We start from the raw sequence: 21,190 nt of genomic DNA, 5'->3' as shown, positions 1-21,190 counted from the left end.
TAAACTACATGTTTAGGTAAAATTGGTGTCAGATACAGAAAATGGTCATTTTGGTAAGTATCAAAAACCAGAGGAAAACATAATTTCACATTTAGCATTTCTGGAAAAAAGTCTTTCAAGTGTGTTGTACAATGAAAGGGATTAAAATACTACACGCATGCCTGTGGTCCTAGTACGTACTACTGGCATGCATTGCTATGAATAACTGTCAAACAGTCAGATATTTACCAGTATCCTCTGTGCCAGATTTCAATAATAAATGGAGTTTAAGAAATTTCTCTCTGTGAATCCAAAGATTTTAATAAGTTCCAAGAGGGCAGAGATTTTCATCTTTTGTTAGTTATTAAAAATCCCCAGTACCTGGCACACGGGTGCAGTAAATATTTGAAGAACTGTCTGATTTAAAAAAATAAAAACAAAACTTCAGAAATGGAGATGAGGAATGATAAATAAGAACTATAAAAAGCTTACTGTGTGCTAGGAATTATGCTACCAATAACATTAAAAACCTTCTCAATCCTTAAAACATGATAGGATAGAAATTCAAAATCAGGTCTGTCCACGCTCATGCTAAGTACAATTGTAATTTGTAATGAGGTCTTATGCAGTATTCTATGTTTTCAAAGCATATGTATAAATTTTGTCACAGGGTGATCTTTTCCACATAACACAACCATAAAACCTATAATGTAATCAAGTATATAAAATATGATCTTACTAATCTAGTGAGCCAGCATAAATTGAATACAAATGAAAATACATAAAGTAATTAATCTCTGACATGTTTTCTTTGACCTTTGTGCGTAAGACTACTAACAACCACCAAAACCAAAAATTAATTTATAGCCAAATTAATCAAGACTAATTCTCTGTTAAACTTATGTAACAATCAAGTGGTTTTCATAATAAAGGAATCTATTAAAGTAGGTGTTTCTATTATTTTAAGATTATTTTATACTTGAGTTAACATTCATGTCTTCCTCTCCAAAATACTTAGAATACTTAAGCCATATTATTTTTTAACAATGATGTCTCAACAAGAAGAAAATGTGCAAAATACCTAAGAGTATGAGATTAGGAAAAAAATTTAAATTTACTGAGAAATGTCATATATACCAAAGGATTTATAAAGAATAATAAAATGAATACCCCCTGAATCTACCACACAAGTTAAGAATAGTATCAGTAGGGTGATCATATAATTCACAACCTGACTGGAACACCTGAAAAAGAAAGGTAATGCTATTAAAATTTACACCAGTACAATAAGCATGAATTGGAACTATCTTGAGCAAACCAGAACCTATGGTTACCTTGTTTATCTGTGGCTTTAGAAGTTCCTTGATTGCCCCTTTGAAGTTCACATCCCTTCTTCTTCCTCACAAGAGGTAACCATGAGACTAAATGCATTTATCCATTTTACTGTTAATGAACTTTTTTGTTTCTTTGCTATTATGAACATTCTTAAACATGTCTCTTAACTAGCTGTCTCCTGGCACACAAGTAAAGAGTTTCTCTGAGGCATTTAACTAGGAGTGGATCTTCTAAGTCACAGGATAAATGTGTGTTCAATTTTACTAAATAATATAGCAGTAAGTGAGCTAATCAATCTATATTTTCTTTTAGTTTAATTTTGTCCTTTTATTTATATAACTTACCTCTGTAATCTGTTTTGATTTTGTTTTAATTTATTATGTGCGGTGACAATCTAATTTTTTCCCCTCAAATAGCTAATTTTCACAATTCTATATGGTGAATAATCAATCCTTTCCCAGTTGGTTTGGCATTCTTCCCCCCAAATCAAGTTCTTTTCTTTTTTTAAATAAATTTATTTATTTTATTTATTTATTTTTGGCTGCATTGGGTCTTCATTGCTGCGCACGGGCTTTCTCTAGTTGTGGCGAGCAGGTGCTACTCTTCGTTGTAGTGCGCGGGCTTCTCATCTCGGTGGCTTCTCTTTGTTGCAGAGCACAGGCTCTAGGTGCACAGGCTTCAGCAGCTGTGGCACGCGGGCTCTAGAGCACAGGCTGAGTAGTTGTGGCACATGGGCTTAGTTGCTCTGCGGCCTGTGGGATCTCCCTGGGCCAGGGATTGAACCCGTGTTGCCTGCGTTGGCAGGCAGATTCTTAAGCACTGGGCCACCAGGGAAGTCCCCAAATCAAGTTCTTATACAAGTGAGAATCTACGTCAGCCCTATCTATTGTGTTCTATTAGCTTGATAGTGTTGATATTATCCACTATGATGACACGATCCATCAACCCAGCACAGGAGAACATACCTATTTAGTGACCAGAAAGCTTGTGCTCCTGGATTTACTCTCTCAATCTCTCCTGGTCACAGGTTCTGACACAAAAGCTTCCTTTTAATTTGTTCCATCATTTTCACACATTTTCTTTTAAAGCTATTAAATGCTTAAAGGAACTTGTGAAACACCTCTTATCCTGGGGTTCCATAAAAGACAGTTAGAAAATCACACTTTGTCCAGATGAAATGCAAAATACTTCTGTTTGAACTCTTGCTATAGGGTATTTGCTATAATGACCTGCAAAAGGCTTTTTTTTTTTAAACCTAAAATTTGTACTCAACTTTAAATCTACTCTAATGAATGTACACACCTGCATTAGTGAAAATATTCTGCAGGGGGCCACGGGATCAAGAGTGATACAATCGTACCTAAGCTCTTCTTCTCTAGCTCAAATTATTTAAAGGCACTGTTCATTATCCCTATTTTCTTCCCATCTTTTTCTTGAGAATTTAACCCTGCACAGGTCCAGAGTTTGCTTCTACCATACACCTGGAAGCACAGCCAACCTTGGCCCAGTTTAGATAGTATCTTTAATATATTATTTTGTTATTTATGTTACAGTACAAGCATCCTGCAGTACAGGAGATCATAATACAAATGTGATTCTGAACAGTACCTCCGAGTCCTTCACACAACTAATGAATTCATAAAATGTTAAATAATTAGATAATCTAATATTTTTAATGCTTTATGTTTCACAGAAATCCCCGGTGGACAGTCAAGTGCTAGTGATACCTGGGAAAACTGGTGGAATTTGCACAGGCTAGAAACATACTATTACCTTTCTCACTTAAAATTATGGAATTCATAGACTAAATACAATCTGAAAATTTGCTGCTCAATAAGTTTTTGGATTTGATCAGAGTCCTGAAATTGTCATTTGATAAATCAAACTCACATTTCAGCCTTGTCTCTGATTATACCCAGATAATCTTGGAAGTTCTGGGTTTTCCCAAACTCTTATTTATAATCTCTGGCTTACTAATGCTGAACTCATCCAGGGTTTATGGCTTTCCTTATTCGTGAAAAGCATATGACTATTTTTTTCTAGTTCTGACAACCATACATGGTAAATACTCTATTAACAGGAGCTGCTGTTAACATAATAACCAAATATACAAGCAAATTTATTTTACTTTAAATATTGGGAAAATGGTAGTTGTAATTCAAAAACTTGAGGCAAATGAAGTATTACATAACCTCTAGATCTTGTGTCTCAAGAACACATCAACACATGAACACATCATACTGTGGCACGCATTAAGGTGCCTTTCAAAAGGGTCATTTAAGTTTAAACGAGTGACTCCCCCACCAAAAGCAAACAAACAAAATGTCTGATCATTTCATCTATTATAACAAAATAAAAATTCTCCAAATGGATGGGGAAAATCAATAGGACTAGATCCTGCACTCTACCATCTTATCCTTTTCTTCTGAAAACAGTCTTAAGTGAATATATGATGCAAAGACAATACAAAAATGAGTAAGACAAGATTCCTGCCTTTAATATCTAACATTGTCCCTGACACATGGTACATACTCAACATATTTTTGTCTACTGAATGAATGAATTACCTGGCATGTTAAGATTTTTCTTTTGAGTAACAGTCAGCAAATTCTTATTTTATCCACAGAGAAGAAAATTAACTCAAGAAAAATCAAACAAAATCTTCTTACCCACAGTCTGGAGCTGGACACCACCTACAATCAGGATCTGCAACGAGCCACCGTCTAAGCATAAATTCTTCATATTTTTCCATCAAGACATCATCACTTAATATCAAGCGAATATCGTGGGGATTAAACCGTTCAGTACATTCTGGGCAACTGATATTAACCCTACTTTCAGAAATTTCTATCCTTAGGTACTGTCGTAAGCAATCCACACAAGATCTATGATGACAAGTCATTATCTCAGGAAATCTGTCTTTAGAATGCCGTAAAAGGCACAAGGGGCACTCTATAAAGTCTCCAACTTGTTTGCTGATAGAAGTTAATCCATTGTCAGAGGAAGTATTTGTAGAGAAAATGGAGTTCTTATCAGGACACATTTCAGAATGTATACTTTCAATACTCGCAATTCCATCCACCCCGCCATTTAGCTCCCTTGATTTACGTTTGTTATCCTTTTTCCTCCGAAACAGAGAGCCTATTGAAATTCTTCTTTTTTTGGGTGCCTTTCTGACCGAAGGCAAGCTCACAGATGAAGCAGAAGACTGAAGATCTCGATCTGAACCCATTTGCCGATGTAAACTCATGTCTAAAATGCTCATTAGAATTGAGTCAGGGTCTGTGTTTACACACAGCCCTTCATTATATTTAGAGATAAAACCTGTTTCTTGTTCTTGCATTCAGATTAAGTCATGATGTAAGAAAATCCTATTTGGTTCCTTCAGAGAATTCTTGAAAGTTCAATTTATGGTAGACTTATCACAGATGTTCTGAAAAACAAAACAAAAACACCAAGATTATTTAATTGCATGTTTCTTAATAAACTTACAAACTCTGTATGAAACTTCAAACAAGTATGTTCTTTAACCATTAGTTTTTGGTTTTGATTTTTTTAAATAAGGCCAGTTTATTGAGTAGTCTACAAGAGAATATAAAACCAATGCTGATATAACAAGGATATTACTTAATCTTAAGAGTCTAGATTTGAGCTGACCTTATTCTTAAAATCTTGTACAGGGCTTCCCTGGTGGCGCAGTGGTTGAGAGTCCGCCTGCCAATGCAGGGGACACGGGTTCGTGCCCCGGTCCACAAAAAAAAAAAAAAAAAAAAAGATTAATAAGAGGCCCTGCATAACAGCAGATTCAAAAGATATAGTCAATATTTCACCCCACCACCCCGAAGTGTGGACATATTCGTCCCTCCTTCCCCTCCTCGCAGTGATTTACAATATACAAGTTTTAGCCATATACATAAAGTTTACTCTGACTTTGCAGATGGGAAATCAGAGACTCAAGAGTATTAAGTAAAGAACTAAACCTAATTATTCTAGTGGTATATGAAATTAAGACTATATGGTTCACCCACAACAAAGAGTTTTTAATCAAACTGTTTATTTGCATAAACACTTAGAAACTAGTAAACTAACTTGGATTTCTGAGACTATACCCTTAACCACCAAAAAAACAAAAAAGCACTACAGAAATTCTGCCAATTTGAACAGATGACAAAAATGTGTGAAATTATAAAAAAAAAACTTTCAGTGATTTAGAAACTTTACTTATTTTTAGAAAAAGCTGATTTTATTCTCCAATGAAAAATAAAAATCTATTATTTGCATCATTTAATATAGTACTATTCTTTTTGAACTCAACTTTTTAAACTATCAACTGTATCAATCTGTAAGTACTATTGTTATGTTCGGCCTCATAAATGCACACACCATTAAGACAAAAATATTATTTGAGTTCTAAAACAAAGAGCTGGGTTGCTGGTTGGAAAAAGAAGGGAAAATACATTGTATCTAATAATACCACTAAACAGTAGAGTTTTAAAGTGCTTTTAAAGCACTTTTGATTTAAACTTCATTGCCCTGTGGAATGGGTATTATCCCAATTTGATAGATGAGAAAACTGAAGTGCAGAGAGGGTAAATATTGCAGTTAGGAAATAACAGGGTTCAGGGTCAAATTCAAGTCTTCTGATATCTCGGCCTCAGTACCATCATCTGTCTGCAGCTGCCTTCATGAAACAACTCCAGTCACTATCAGTATATCAAAAATTGTCTCAGAAAACAAAAGACAATTATATTTTACATATCATCTGGGGCTGGTCTTAACTATCCCTCAATTCCATGCCTTATTCAAGCCATTCCCCCGTCTGAAATGCCACTCCCTTTTCTCTCCTCCTAACTAAACTGTACTCACATTTTATAACTCAGATAAGAAATTTTTACAGTGTTCACTTGTTTTTCTGCCCTGATTACCTTCAATGTTTTAATAAGGTTTTAAATGTAGAACTTGAATATTTGTGATTTCTTGAATACCACACACAGCCAAGATGAAGTGAGGAACATAGACACTGTGAATAAATACCAAATGAGTATTTCTTAAAATGACACAATGTCACTGAAGTGATGATACTATTTCATAAGCACAAGAAAAAATCTTGTTATTTCACTGTCATGCCTCCTAGGCATATACATGCTCTACTTTTTAAAACGTCCAATTAGTTCACACCAAGTTTACAAAGACAAATATGAGGTCTACTGGATCAAATGCAAAATAAATTATGTATTAAAAACCTAGAGTAGTTTACATCATTTCAGAGCAGGAACAGAAGATGAGAGGCAGTAAATGTACTTAATGATATAATTTGAAATATATACAACTCCTAATAATCCCCAACTTTGGATATTCTTTAAACTGATTTACTATCACAAGGATTTGTCGAAGTACAACACATCGATAACATGAAGAAAAGCAGTGGGGGGAAAAAGATAACTGAGGTTGGCCTCCATGATGTTATGGCTGTTGGCTTAGTGGGGATACCTTTCCCCTCTAAATAAAAGTATAGATCTGTAATTGCAGATGCTAGAAGAGCTTAGTGAAACAGAAAAGGAGAGTAAAATACAAGTAGACCCCATATTATGTATTTTCAACCAAGTATCTAATATCATATAGGAGGCAATTCTCCTAACACCAATGTCACAAGAAATTCCAATCACCTGCTAATTAAAATATGAGAAATGGCTCTCTTTTCCTCTCTTTCCCAGTCTAGCACAACTCCAACAAGTAACGAAGACTCTCTGCCAATTGCTGCTACACACTTTCATCCCCTTGAAGAAACTGGTTGAAAAATTAGTTTTTATTGCTGGCAAAGGAGCCCCACCACCTGACCTTTTTATGTACTTAAACTGAAGACTAGCACCTGAGACTGGTATGAAGGACAAAGACTTGAACCTGCTTACCTAACCTTCTCTAGCCCACAGTGTTTATACCTCTTTAAAGTCAAGATCTCTTTGATTCTAACTTTTTTGTACCTCTTGAGGAATACGGAATTAAGAAATAGGAATAGCCCACAACAAAGACGTGTCAAAGCTTTATGGACCAAAGATGTAGTAGAAGTGCTGATAACTTCGTACTGATGCATCATAAAATACATCTAATTTGGCAGCACACTATTTTTTATTCTTCGTAAAAATTATGGAAGTTGACCATTCCAGGTGAAGCACCTAATAAACAATTACAATATTGTTTGACATGAAAATGTGTTGCAGATTTTAAATGCTCAACTTATAAACACAGGAGAAAAACAGTTAGAAAACTCAAATCCATACAAAATAGTAGCCCATGTTTGAAAAGCTGTATGTATCAGTCAGGGTCCTGGCAAAAAAACAAAGCAGTTTCAAAGAGATAACTGAAGGGCTCATTTACAAAGGTGTGGGTAGGGTTAAAGGAACTAACAGGGATGGCAAAGTCCTCAGGAAGCCACTGCCAGCCTTCTGAAAGAAGGAGCAGGGAGAGAGCTGTCAAATGGCAACTGGAAGAATAAATACCCAGCTTCTCTCTTCTCTGGATCTCCAATATCCACCAATGCCTCACACTGGCTAAATCCAACGAGAAACCAAAAAAGGAGCCCAAGTGAGGCAGTCCTTAGACTAGGTCAATCTCCTCTGGGGCACAGAGAAAGTCAAGGAAGGATGAGGAGTGGATCTGGAGGGGCAAATAAAAAACACCCAGTCTGGATGTATAAAGAAGAGAATTTGGGAGTCAAGACCTGGTCAGCCACTGTTAGTTATAAAATCTCAGATAATGTCCATTCCTGAGTCTGTGATCTCCACTACAAAATATGGATGATACCACTTACTTCAAACAGATGTTATGAGAAGTGAAATTGGCATGTGCTAAAACCTGGCACTATGCTAAATGTTAGCTGAAGTGAAATGTAAGACAAGCTTTGTATCTCTAGTACCTAATACAACTTGTAACTTATTGTAGGTGCCTAATAAACACTGGATAAATAAATTATGATGCAGAACACAAATAAGTGGAAGTGAGGAACTGAGGATTCTGTTCATATCTTTGCTTTTGGCTTGTTATTGCTGTAAGATTCTCTGTAAGTGATACAACCTTACTACATCCAGCTTTTTAAACTGTGAAAAGAAGCTTTACCCCACAAGTGCTACAGCAGCCATCCCCAAGCTTTTTGGCACCAGGGACTGGTTTCATGGAAGACAATTTTTCCATGGACAGGGGTGGGGAAATGGTTTCGGGATGATTCAAGTGCATTACATTTATTGTGCACTTTATTTCTATGATTATTACACTGTAATATATAATGAAATAATTATACAACTCACCATGATGCAGAATCAGTGGGAGCCCTAAGCTTGTTTTCACTTGCCACTCACTGAGGGTTTTGATATATGAGTCTGCAAGCAACTGATTACGGTCTCTGTGCAGTCAAACTCCTCTGCTAACGATAATCTGTATTTGCAGCCACTCCCCAGCGCTAGCATCATATTCTCAGCTCCACCTCAGACCATCAGGCACCAGATTCTCATAAGGAGTGCACAACCTAGATCCCTCAAATGCGCAGTTCAAAGCAGGGTGTGCGCTCCTATGAGAATCTAATGCTGCCACTGACCTGACAGGAGGTGAAGCTCAGGCGGTAATGCGAGCGATGGGGAGCGGCTGTAAATACAGATGAAGGTTCGCTTGCTCACCTGCCACTCACCTCCTGTTGTGCTGCCCGGTTCCTGCTGTGCTGCCACTGGCAATGGTCCGTGGGTTGGGGGTGTTGGGGACCCTTGTGCTACAGGATAAATAAGACATGTTGACTATTCTGACATACAACTTCAAGAATTACAGATTTAAAATATTCAACCAATAAACATCTCCTAACTACAAATGTTTTAGTAGCATCTACTAACCACCCACATGCCTATGTGATTTAAGACTCATGAAACGGTATTTTGGAGATAGAAGGCTAGGCAAAATAAAGTTTATAGACAATAAAGAAATTAATTTACCAAGAGAAAACCCCATTATACTCTTGAATATCTGTTTCTGCCTCTGTTATTCAGCTAAAATTAGGTTTCTTCTGTTACTTCTCGCAAACGTAAGACAGAGAAAATCCAATAATTTTGTGTTGATAAATGCTAAGTATAAGAGCAAAGAGTACCTACGGTTTCTGATTTCAATTTCTTTTACTGATGTCTGACACCCAGATGTTCAGCACCTCTAAAACATGAATGTAATAAAAGTAGAATGCAAAAACACTTAATAGCACTGTTGAAGAGAACAGAGAGAGGACTAAGTATAAAGTTGTTTTTGCTTGTTTGAAGTGAGGAGGGAATAGGTACAGAGATTCCCAGCACAGTTTCTATTGATCATTAATTCTGGTCACTAGTGAAGCCTGAGCTATCTCATACCCAAGTGAGAATCAAGAACATAAAGAAACAAGACTTTCTATTTTAGATGCTACTAAAATACTATTTTATATTACAAAAGCATAACAGGCCATTAAACTTTTTCAGCCATATATACTTATGTTGAGAGGTTGAGAGAAGATGAGGAATAAAGAAAAAATTTTAATGACTATATATTTGGTATTATATGTGGTTCTCAAATGTTTCCAAGTCACATTTCATTTTCTGTGAACTAACCACATGTTCATATCCTGCTGTTGGTATAAGGCCTTTTATGTAAAGGAACTTTGTTATTATGTGTCAAATAAATTTTTTAAAAAACTGTATGGTAATTTTCCAATGTAGGAATTTAAAATTGTGTGTGTGTGTGTGTGTGTGTGTGTGTGTTCAAATTAACATATCTTTCTCTTTATGACTTTTGGATTCTATATCTGTCTTGGAACATCTTGCTCACTCCAAGATTATATTTTTAAAATTCGCTCATGTTTCTTTCTGGTACTTCTATGCTTTGTTTATTGCTTACATCTTTCATCCATTTCAATTTATTTTCATGTTAGGACTAAGTAGAGATCAAAATTTGAGTTTTTCTAAATGGCTAGCTAGTTATCTCAACACCACTTATTGAATAATGATCTCCTTTCTACCTACCTCTGACCTACTTTGGTAGGCTACTTCTTGGTGTATGAATTTCCTGCTACCTAGGTGTTATGGACTTCCAAAATATGTTCTTGAAATAAACTATCGAACTGTTTCATTCCAATTTATGCTCCCACCAACTGGAAAGGTGCTTACTTCCCTGAATTCTCATCAACACCCTGTATCATTTCAATAGTTTTCTCTAAGTGGCAAAAAAAAGTAAGTACTTTCATTTCCATTTCTTTGATTACTAAACAAACTGAACGTTTGTTCACGCTTACAGCCCTCTTTATTTTTTCAATGATTTATCTGTTCATATTTTTTACCCATTTTAACACTGGAACATTAACGGTCCTCTTTGATTTTAAATCTTTCATATTTACTTCCTCTTAATATTTGCCCTTTAATTTTGTGATTTTTGAAGAAGTTTAAGATGTTTATTTAGTCACATCTACCAAGTTCTTCTTTCATTGCTCTATATGCTTACAAAGTATTTTCTGAGGATAAAATCTATTTATAGACATATTTACCATTTCTGGTACTGTTCATTCCTTCTTGTGGATCCAAGTTTCATCTGATGTCTGATGTCATTTCCCTCCAGCCTGAACAACTTCCTTAAGCATTTCTTGGTGTTGCAGGTTTCCTAGCAATGAATTCTCTCAAGTTTTGTTTATTTGAAAAATGTCCTTATTTCACCTTTATTTTCATGGATATTTTGTTCTGAATATAGAATTCCAGGTTGATAGCTTTATCCTTTCAGAACTTTAAATAGGTCATTCCACTGTCTTCTGGTCTCCAATCATTTCTGATTAAGTCATCCTTCATTGATATTTTAATTCCTCTGTAGTAATGTGGGTTTTTCCCCCCTTTGGCTGCATTAACATTTTCTTTCCATCTTTGATGTGCAGCAGTTTGATTAAGATATGCCTAGATGTGGTTTTCCTTTTATTTATCCTAGTTGGGGTTCAATGAACGTATTTTTTACCCGACTGTCTGCTACGTCTGTCTCTTATCTCTCTTTCTGCTATTCACATGGTTTTTTTTTGTTTTGTTTTGTTTTTGCTGTACACGGACATCTCACTGCTGTGGCCTCTCCCGCCGCGGAGCACAGGCTCCAGATGCGCAGGCTCAGCGGCCAAGGCTCACGGGTCCAGCCGCTCCGCGGCATGTGGGACCCTCCCGGACCAGGGCACGAACCTGTGTCCCCTGCATCGGCAGGCGGACTCCCAACCACTGAGCCACCAGGGAAGCCCCACATGTTAGTTTGATACTGTCGCACTGGCCATCAAGGCTCTGTTCATTTTTTGTAATCTTTTTTATCCATTCTTTGGATTGGCAAATTTTGTTGATCTAGCTTCAAGTTCATCAACTTTTTCCTCTTCCTTCTCCAATCTGCTGTTAAATCCATTCAGTAAAATGTTTATTTCAGATATTGTACTTTTCAGTTCTAGACTGTCTATTCTTCTTTATAGTTTCTATTTCTCTGTTGAAATTGCCCATCTATTCAGTCATCATGATCATGCATCTCCCTTTAGGTCACTGAATATATTATAGTTGCTTTAAAGTCTGCTAATTCTGCTAATTTTAGGGTCAGCTACCATTTTGGGGTGGATAGTCTTGACATTAAATCACATTATACTGATACTTCACATGTCTAGTAGTTGTCTATTATGAACTGGATTTTGTGGATGTTATGCAGTAGAGACTTTTACAGCTTCTTATCAGCTCCTAAGAGTGAGGATTTTTATTATACCTGGCAGTTAAATCACTGGGTAAGAAAGTCAAACTTGTGGAGGCTGGTTTTATGTTTTAGAATGGGTCTCTGGGCACAAAACCCCTTAATTTGGTGGGAATCAAACACCAAATTGTCTCCCCTGCAGAGAGTAGCAGGTGAAATCTCTAGTCAGCTTTTTCAGCCTAACTGCTATTATTTTCCACTGAGCTCCTTGGAATCTTTCTGCAGAGTTCAGGGGTCACCTAGGTATTTCAGGTATTTCAGTTTTTTCATAGATTTTAGGGCTATCCTACTACAACTCCCTCCTTTCTGGGATTTATCTACTCAATTTCCAGCCATTCTGGCAGTCCCAAATTCCGTCCCTTGACACCTTAGGCCAGTAAGACTTTAGTTTTCTGCTTGATTTTCAGCTGCCCTGTGCTGCATGAACTTTTCCTCAAGAGGAAAGCTGTATACACTTTGGGGGAAAAACATTTGGCCGTTTTCCAAATGAGACCTTTACCAAAGGATCTGAGATACAGTATTCTTGAATCTGTATACGATGCTGTCATAGGAAATTTTAGCTTAAGCATGCATTAATTCATTATTCTTTATAATCATTAATTCATTTACTCTTTCAACAAATATGTTCAGTGCCTATCATGTGCCAAATACTCTTCTAGGTGGTAGACATATAATAGTGAACAAGACAGACAAGGCCCTTGTTCTGTGGAACTTTCACTCTAGTGCATCCTAACCAAGCACTGAATAAAGACATTTCAGACTATGTCTTCCCCAAACAGTAATATTAGTGACTTGGCAAGGATATAAATTATAATAAAGTGATTCCCTTTTTTCATAAGCATAATTTTGAAAGAAAAAAGACTTGATTTTATATTTGAGCATATATGATAGTCCCATAATCTGAACAAATATTTATCAATATCCCATTTAAAGCTTTTTTTCTAAAAGACTATAAATATGTGCTTCTGACAGCACTCTATTTTTCACAGTGACAATGGTTTCCTAGCATAATAAATAGCAGACAATTTAAGTTGTACAAAGAAGAATCACTAGTTATCTGACCAAATGATCTAGTATAGAGAAAATTAATTTAGCTCACTGTGCATAACTTCAGAAACAAATATGGTAAATAAACAGTGGGGGATATCCTTGAAACTTAATTCAGTTTTTTGGCCTTGCTCTTCCTCTAGTGTTAAATAAAGGTTCCAAAGGCAGTGAAAAAAGGAAATATTTATCTTCCACAGCATTTCCTATATACAGAGTTGCAAACAACATAACAAATTTAAATATGCCTAGGTACAATTTGGTAGTAGTTGATTACCAAAAAACAGAATTAACTATCATAAGCCATCCTTTGATCGACCACAACTAGAAGTGATGTACTAGAAATGATGTATCTGCACACAAGCTAATTTTGGCCCCAAATAAACAGACCTTTGTACATCTGAACAAGAAGTTCATTAAGAGAAATCTGAGGCATTAAATTACTTGGATTTTCATATACAGCTTTCTCTGAACAGTGATAAATCACTAAAGTTCATTATAATGAAGTTTGATATTGCTCAAAAAGGTTATTTAAATGTTTAAAGTTATTTTATGTCATTCATCTTGTCAATGTCAAATGTGGCAATGTCATATTTTCCTCTAATAAATCTATTCCCCAATATAGCTGGAAATTCAGCTACAGCAGCAGTGCAGGCTCTGGGCATAATTCTTGCTGTCCAAATAATATTAAGGAGACAGACTCTCCTTATAAATCTTATAAAAACTCCGACTCATTAAACATCTCTTTATACAGTCTGTTAAAGTAAAAATATAATAGGCACGATAATAAATTTTTGGAGAAGGATAAAAATGCTTAAAAATAGCAGCTAATGCATGGATAGGCTTCAGAGAAATCCATGAAATTTCTAGAACTGTATACTAAATTGTGAATATAGGTATATGCTAGAGATAGAATCCATAGCTTTCAAGAGATTCTCCAAGGAGTCTAAAGTATAACAAATGGTTAACTGCTACCGAAGAGATGGCAGAATTTAATTTGCTAGTAAAAGTTACCATCAGTTTCTGTAAATTGTGTCTGTTCTCACTAATTTATATTATTAGTACAATATTCATAATTATTAGCTCAGTTAGAACATACTTCTATTCCTTTAAGATTTGAAGTTGCAGTTCCTTCCAAAAGAGTTAAGTTTGGGGGAACATTAAAAAACAACGTTCATCCCTAAACAAATGTCTCAGATTCAGAATGCAAGAATAAATATAAGGTATGTAGATAGCCTAGAATAACCCAACACATGTTTAAAAAACAAAATCTAACAAGTAAAGGCTAACTGTTGTATATTCAAAGGACAATTGAGTATAAATATAAAGATATTATAAAGCAATAATGTCATCTTCACTTAAAATGGCAATTACCACTGAAAAACTTTTTTTTAAGTTTATCATTCCTCATAAGGTAAGTCAATAACAATATTCCTATTTAAAATGTAACAGGCACAAAGAAATAAAATGTTTGATGCCCAATGAGAAAGAGTCAGCAACGGTGCTAGAAATACAACCCAAAAGCCTTTTAATTACTGGAATGTCTCCTCAGAAACATAAGCCTATTATACACAGATCTAAGAAATCTGGGTTCTATAGATAGCTACCAAGTGGTTTTGTGGCTTTAGTTCAGCAATAACCTCTCTGTATCATCTGTGGCAGAGATGATGTTTTATACCCACCTGTTTCATTTTCCTTCCATTTGCAGCTAGATGCAGCCATGTATCCAGTCCTGGCCAGTGCAATGTGAGTACAATGATGTACGCCCTTTCCAGGACTAGTCCCTAAACCACCCTTTCAATCATCCTTTGAGCTCTCTCTCTTCCCTCACTAGCTGGCTGAATATAGTAATTTTAGTGATTGACTCCAAGTAGGCCTCTGGGGACAGCTGAGTCACAGGATGGAAGGAATTGGGATACCTGAGTCATCCACACGGTTGTCATCCACACGGTTCTCTGTGTGAGTGAGAAATTAACTTTTATAGTGTTCCGCCTGAGATTTTGGGGTTGTCTGTTTCAGACACAACTATCTTACCCAAGATAAGATAAAATGAGGGAATAACTTACGAGTAGCATGGACGGGAAATTTTTAAAATACTATACAAATATAGGGTAATGATAGCATCTTTTTATTCAGACAGTAAAGCACAGACTTTGGAGTCACAAAGTTTGGGTTCAAGTTCAGATTCTGACACTTATTAGCTAGCTGTGTGACATTGCATTAAATTACTAAGACGGTTTACTCAACTGTAAAATAGGAATAATAAATAACCTACAGTCCACAAGATTATTACTAGGATTAAATAAAATATATAAAGAATCCAGCATCAGTATGACATATTAATCACTTAACAAATATTAGCTATAACTATTACAAATATCTGAAGAGATGGCACAAATGTAACTGAACCATTTACTGGTTATCCAGTTTTATAACTGTTTAAAAAGAGATTATCATGCTTAAGGTTAGAAATAAAATGAAACAAACTGCTGGCTCTGAAATAGCTTGTCTAATGTCATCAGAATAGTTAGTCATTTGCAAGTTTGGAATACATCATTATAGTACATGAATTTCTCCAACATAAATATAGTTTTCAGCCTTGTTATGTTTATACAGCTACAAACCTATGACAAGTGGTCTAATATTGAAAATGGGGTAAATAATTTCAACTTAACTACTTTTGTATATGGGGGAGGTGGAGGTAACTCAACAGAGCATTAACATAAGCACATATCAGTTTCCAGCAAGTTTTTTGGAAAGTGAATGCTTATCAAGACTCAAATATACTACCTTGAGCTCTATCCTTAACATAATTCCTATGATCGCCTAGAAACATAAACTAAAAGTTCAGAATAAACTATTCCCATATGCCACAAAGCCTCCCCAAAGAGATAGTTCTTGAACAGCTTCACAAACATACACCTGCTACATTTATCTATTTAAGCCTATTCTTGTTTGGGAGGGAGAATAGAATGGTACTTCGTGGTTTTAAGAATACTCATTACAAATAATACTCATTACTCAATCCATTACAAAAATAAGCTGCTGGGGCTTCCCTGGTGGCGCAGTGGTTGAGAGTCCGCCTGCCGATGCAGGGGACACGGGTTCGTGCCCTGGTCCGGGAAGATCCCGCATGCCGAGGAGCGGCTGGGCCCGTGAGCCATGGCCACTGAGCCTGCGCGTCTGGAGCCTGTGCTCCGCAGCGGGAGAGGCCACAGCAGTGAGAGGCCCACATACCGCAAAAAAAAAAAAAAAAAAAGCTGCTGCAGAAAGAAAAAGCATTATTCATTCCATTTTCCAATTAAAGAAAAAAGATTTAAAACATTTTGACTAGCCCATTCCAGGCACTCTTTGCTCGGAAGGGCAAACAATACACCAATAGGGAGAAGGTAGGAAAAGCATAGTGCAAAACGATGGGTATGATAAGAGGGCCCAGAGACATGAAAAAATTTTTAAATAGGTTTAAAAAAGATATCCAACTGTCAAAAAAATTTTTTTGAACTGGTTGAAATACTCATTGCTATACATCAACAGAAGGGAAATATTAACCTAGTCTGATATTAGTCAAGTCTGTCTACTTTTTGAATTTCAACTTCCTTAAGTGATTGGATGAGGTAATGTCTAAGGCCCCTTAGTTCTGAAAGACTATGATGCTAATATACAAATATATAGACAGCTGTAATACATACCATACTCTAGGGTTAAAAGTGGACAATTAATATTTCTTTCTGTTATTTTAAAAATATCTCCAAATTCTCTACAGTGTTGGTATACTCTTTGGTCTTAGTAAATCCAGTGTAATGAGTATTATCTTTGCAAACTGAATTTTACCAGTTTCATCACTAATCTGAATAATTCTACTATTTGGACAATTACAAATATTAAATGATTGGGCTAATTTTGTCCTTACCATTTTTTCTAGAAGTTGTTTTTTGTTTGTTTTTTTAATAAAAAGTACTGATAACAGCAGTATCCTGCCTCTCCAATTTTGGAAGTTCATTTGTCTCTTTCTCCTAAAGAACACGAGGGGTGGGGGAAGCGGAAACCTCTGGTTAGGGTAAATCACTGTGTGTGTGTGTGCGCGCGCACGTGCATGCGCGCGCGCACACGTGTGTATGCTTAATTTTATGACGTATGTACATAACTAGGTAGGGCACAGGCTGGAAGAGCTATTTGATTATAAGTTCTAAAAGCTATTTGTAAAACTTTCTTCAAATTATAATTTCTGAGAAGGAACAATATCTCTTGGGAAACAAGAGGCACAATAAGCAACATGTGTCTATTTTCCTTTGGATACACAGCATTCATAGAGCTTCTCTCTAAACATGTCCCCCGAAAATAAAATCAAAACTGAAATACAAATGAAATATTTAATTTTATAGGGGAAGAAAACAAGTAAGGGAGTATTTTCTAAAGAAAGCAGAAGAATCTAGGTAAGAATTACACAACAGGTAAACAATCATAAAGGTTTTTCATTGTTATGGCTTTCTCATTAAGAATTCAAAAGAAACAAGATAGATTTAACTATAATTATAAAACATACTATTAAATTAGATGTATTAGATATTTAACTATAGGAAGCATCAACCTAAAGACCAATTTTAAAAATCAGCAATCAAGAGACAGAGGGGATCTCAAATAAGTCATGGAGATACAAAAAATGAAAAGGATACAAACCTGGAACTGTTTCACAAATACTAGTCATGCACAGGTGCATCTGCTAGCTAGATACCCATTTGCTTTTCTCAGAACACTGCATCAACTTTATTTGGCTGTGGAACCTATCCTTCTAGTGCCACTAATGTTCCAATCTAACCTTACATTTTATAAGTGAGAAAACTGTATTCTAGAGCTACTCAGTCGAATGTATCATCACTAGCCATATGAGACTATTTAAGTTTAAATTAATTAAAATTAAAAAAAATTAAACTCCAGTTCCTCAGTTACACTAGTCACATTTCAAATACTCTATAGCCATATGTGGCCACTGGCTACCATACTGGACAGTGCAGGTCTAGAATGTTTCCATCACTGCAGAAAGTTCTATTGGATAGTGCTGGTCTGGAGATCATTTGATTTATCCATACAGCTAATGTGGCAGAGCCAAAGTCTCAGCCCTCTTTCTACTACTTTACTTCCTCCACAAGACCTTCATTAATCACCTGGTTTCTGAATTATCACGTTGGCCTTTTGTTAAGTTCTGCTTACAAACAACCATTTGCTTCCCACAGGTAAACAAACTTTAAGCTTTACATGGCATTCCGCAGTCTTACCTTAGTCTCTCACCATTCTCCTACATAAAAACACACTCTAGCCAACTGGTCTACTTGTTAAATATATCAACAAAAATGGTTTCACCTCCATGATGTTTCCTATGTCTTTGTCTCTGCCTGAATACTCTTTTCCACCTTCTCTGCTCTGCTTATTTGAAGTCCTACTCTTCTTTCAAGGCCCAACACCTACCTTATTTCCACAAATCATTCTAGGTCAGTAATTACAGATAAACTACTAAAAATTGTTTCATACTTTTATATAGAAGTTTACAATTTTCTAAATACTTCACTTAAATATTTTACTGTGATTCTTTGCTAGAATGTGGGAAAAAAGTTAAGCAGAGTAAAGGTAATCAAGAGTGTGTGTACATGTGGCGCTGATTACAATTTTTTAAAGGGTGATCAGAGCTTACTGAAAAGATGACATTTAAACTAAGACTTGAAGGGAGTTAGCCATGAGGAAATCTGAGGAAAGAGCATCCAAGGCAAAGGCAACAGCTACTGCAAAGCCTTAAGGTAGGAATGTGCCTGGTATGTTCAAGGAATAGCCTAGAGGCCAGAATGTGGCCAGAGGGAAATGAGCAAAACAAAGAATATACGAGATAGGTCAGAATGTAATGGGACCAGGTTGTGTATGGCTTTATAGACCACTGTAAGAACTATGGCTTTTATCCTAAGCGAGATGGGAAAACTTAGGGGGCTTCTAAACAGAGACAGTTTAGAATCTGAATAATTTAAAAGGATAATTCTAGTGTTAAGAATAGAATGAGAAGAAAGAAGTAAGGACAGTAACATGGAGAACAGTTTAAAGGCTACTGCAATACTCTAGGAGAGAGATGATGATGGGCATAAGGATATCTTTTGAAACTAGAACTGACAGAATTTCCTGATGGATTCCAAGAGGATTTTGCCCTGATTAACCAGAAGGCTGAAACTGCTGTCCACTGAAATGGAGAAGGCTGTGAAAAGAACAATTCCAGGGAGGAGCTAAGAGCAGGGGTTCATTTTCAGATATTTAAGTTTGAGATGCCTTTAAATCTTAGGTGAGAATGTACAGCCAAACACCCACATGACAGGCATGGAGCTCAGGGAAAAAAGTCTGGCTTAGAGATAAAATTTTGGGAAGAGTTGTTATACGAATGGTGGGTATAATCACAAGCATGGATGAAGTCCCCAGAGGAATAAATAAAGAAGGGTAAGGACTGAGCCCTGTGGCATTCCAACTTTAAGATATAGGGTAGAAGAGGAGGCTCCAGTAAAGGAGATAGGGAAGGTGGAAGGAATCACACCCTCATGAGACAAAACCTCTTGGTCTATCCCATCAGTATTACACTTGCCCCCTCCCCTAAATATAAACTGTATCTTAAGAACGACCTGAGAGACAATAACTGTATCTTACATGATATAAGCTATTTCTTAGGCCTGTTCAGACTTGAGGGTATTAAGACACTTCCTCTGATACTTCTCAGAATAGATAAGAATTCTAAAGGAAGGGCTGTCTGGTCTCTGAGAGTCACAATGCATGATACAAAACAAAGGTAAGCACAGATCTTTTTACTTTTGACTGTATATTAGTTTCCTGTTAACAACTTACTACAAAGTGGGTGACTTAAGACAACAGAAATTTATTTTCTCACAGTTCTGGAAGGTAAAAGCCTCAAATCCAGCAGTGTTACGATCCCTTTGGAGGTTCAGGAGAATCTGTTCTTTGCTTCTTCCAGCTTCTGGTGATTACAAGCATTCCTTGGCTCGTGGCCACATCACTCCAGTCTCTGCCTCCATGCCTCACATTGCCTCCACCTCTTCTGTGCATCTTCCCCTCTTCTGTCTATCTGTAATTTCCCTCTGCTTTTCCCTTAGAAGGACAACTTGCCATTGCATTTTGGACCCCTCAGATAACTTGGGATGATCTCCTCATCTCAAGATCCTTAACTACACCTGCAAAGACTCTTTTTTCAAATAAGGTATCATTCACAGGTTCCAGAGATTAGTATGTGAACATCTTTTTGAGGGCCACCGCACAATCTACTACATGACTCCAAAAATTTTTACTAAGGTCATCAGTAAAGTGTGTTACGTTTATGCAAAAAGCCAAAGGATGTTCATCTATAATTTTTTAAAAGTTATTATTATTATTTTTTTTAATGAAAGGCTATGGCTATAAGGAGATACCTATTTGATTTGGCTATGTATTTGATTTAGCTATATTTGGCTATGTGTAACTGCTTACCAGGTAACCACTGCAACCCCTGGTTTGGATAAAAGAATCAGTTATTGTGCTATATAGTACATATCCTGTACTGTAGGATGTGATGATAGACTTTTCTAAATGTTTGCTTTATTTTCCCCCACTTAAATGCACTTAATCAGTCCCCACCCTCTCTTCCCAAAGGACCTTATTTCATGATTTTGATTTAAGGATGCCTATGTAAGAAGTGTAGGTTATTCATGCAAACAAAAACTGAAGGATAAATTAGTTAAGGCAACATTTAAATAGATCAGAGGTTTAAAATTGGGTTCTGGAGCAGACCTAGTCACCTCTCTTGACTCAATGTTACAAGAGCATCTTGTATTGATTCATTCATTGTAACTTATTCCAGTGTGGGAGGTAACAGGACCTCCGCACCAGTAGTCTCATTGGTACTTTTTCCTTCTGTTTTTATACTGAGATTTGCTATGACAAGTTACTAATAATTTAAAAATCTATTTTGTAATAGTCTTGTCTGAGTAGTTAAGAGTGTTTCAAAGACATAATTTATACTAATCAAATGAAACAGATGACAGCACGTTCTCCCTCATTTTACAGACAGGGA

At 36.2% G+C, this 21,190-nt stretch overlaps 1 protein-coding gene across 1 annotated transcript in view; it reads right to left on the bottom strand.

Moving 5' to 3' along the window:
- The window catches only part of RNF19A (ring finger protein 19A, RBR E3 ubiquitin protein ligase), a 52,705-nt gene that overhangs the window by 26,534 nt on the left and 4,981 nt on the right, over positions 1-21,190 (bottom strand). The window contains exon 2 of the mRNA XM_007465738.1: positions 3,984-4,747. Within this exon, the coding sequence (XP_007465800.1) occupies positions 3,984-4,657 (674 nt within the window). The 5' untranslated portion in view covers positions 4,658-4,747. The remainder of the gene's footprint in view (positions 1-3,983; positions 4,748-21,190) is intronic.

Source organism: Lipotes vexillifer, unplaced genomic scaffold (genome assembly GCF_000442215.2).
Source record: "Lipotes vexillifer unplaced genomic scaffold, Lipotes_vexillifer_v1.1 scaffold10, whole genome shotgun sequence".
NCBI lineage: Eukaryota > Metazoa > Chordata > Mammalia > Artiodactyla > Lipotidae > Lipotes > Lipotes vexillifer.
Note: the sequence above shows the minus strand (reverse complement) of the source record. Positions and strands in the feature narration are given on the sequence as shown.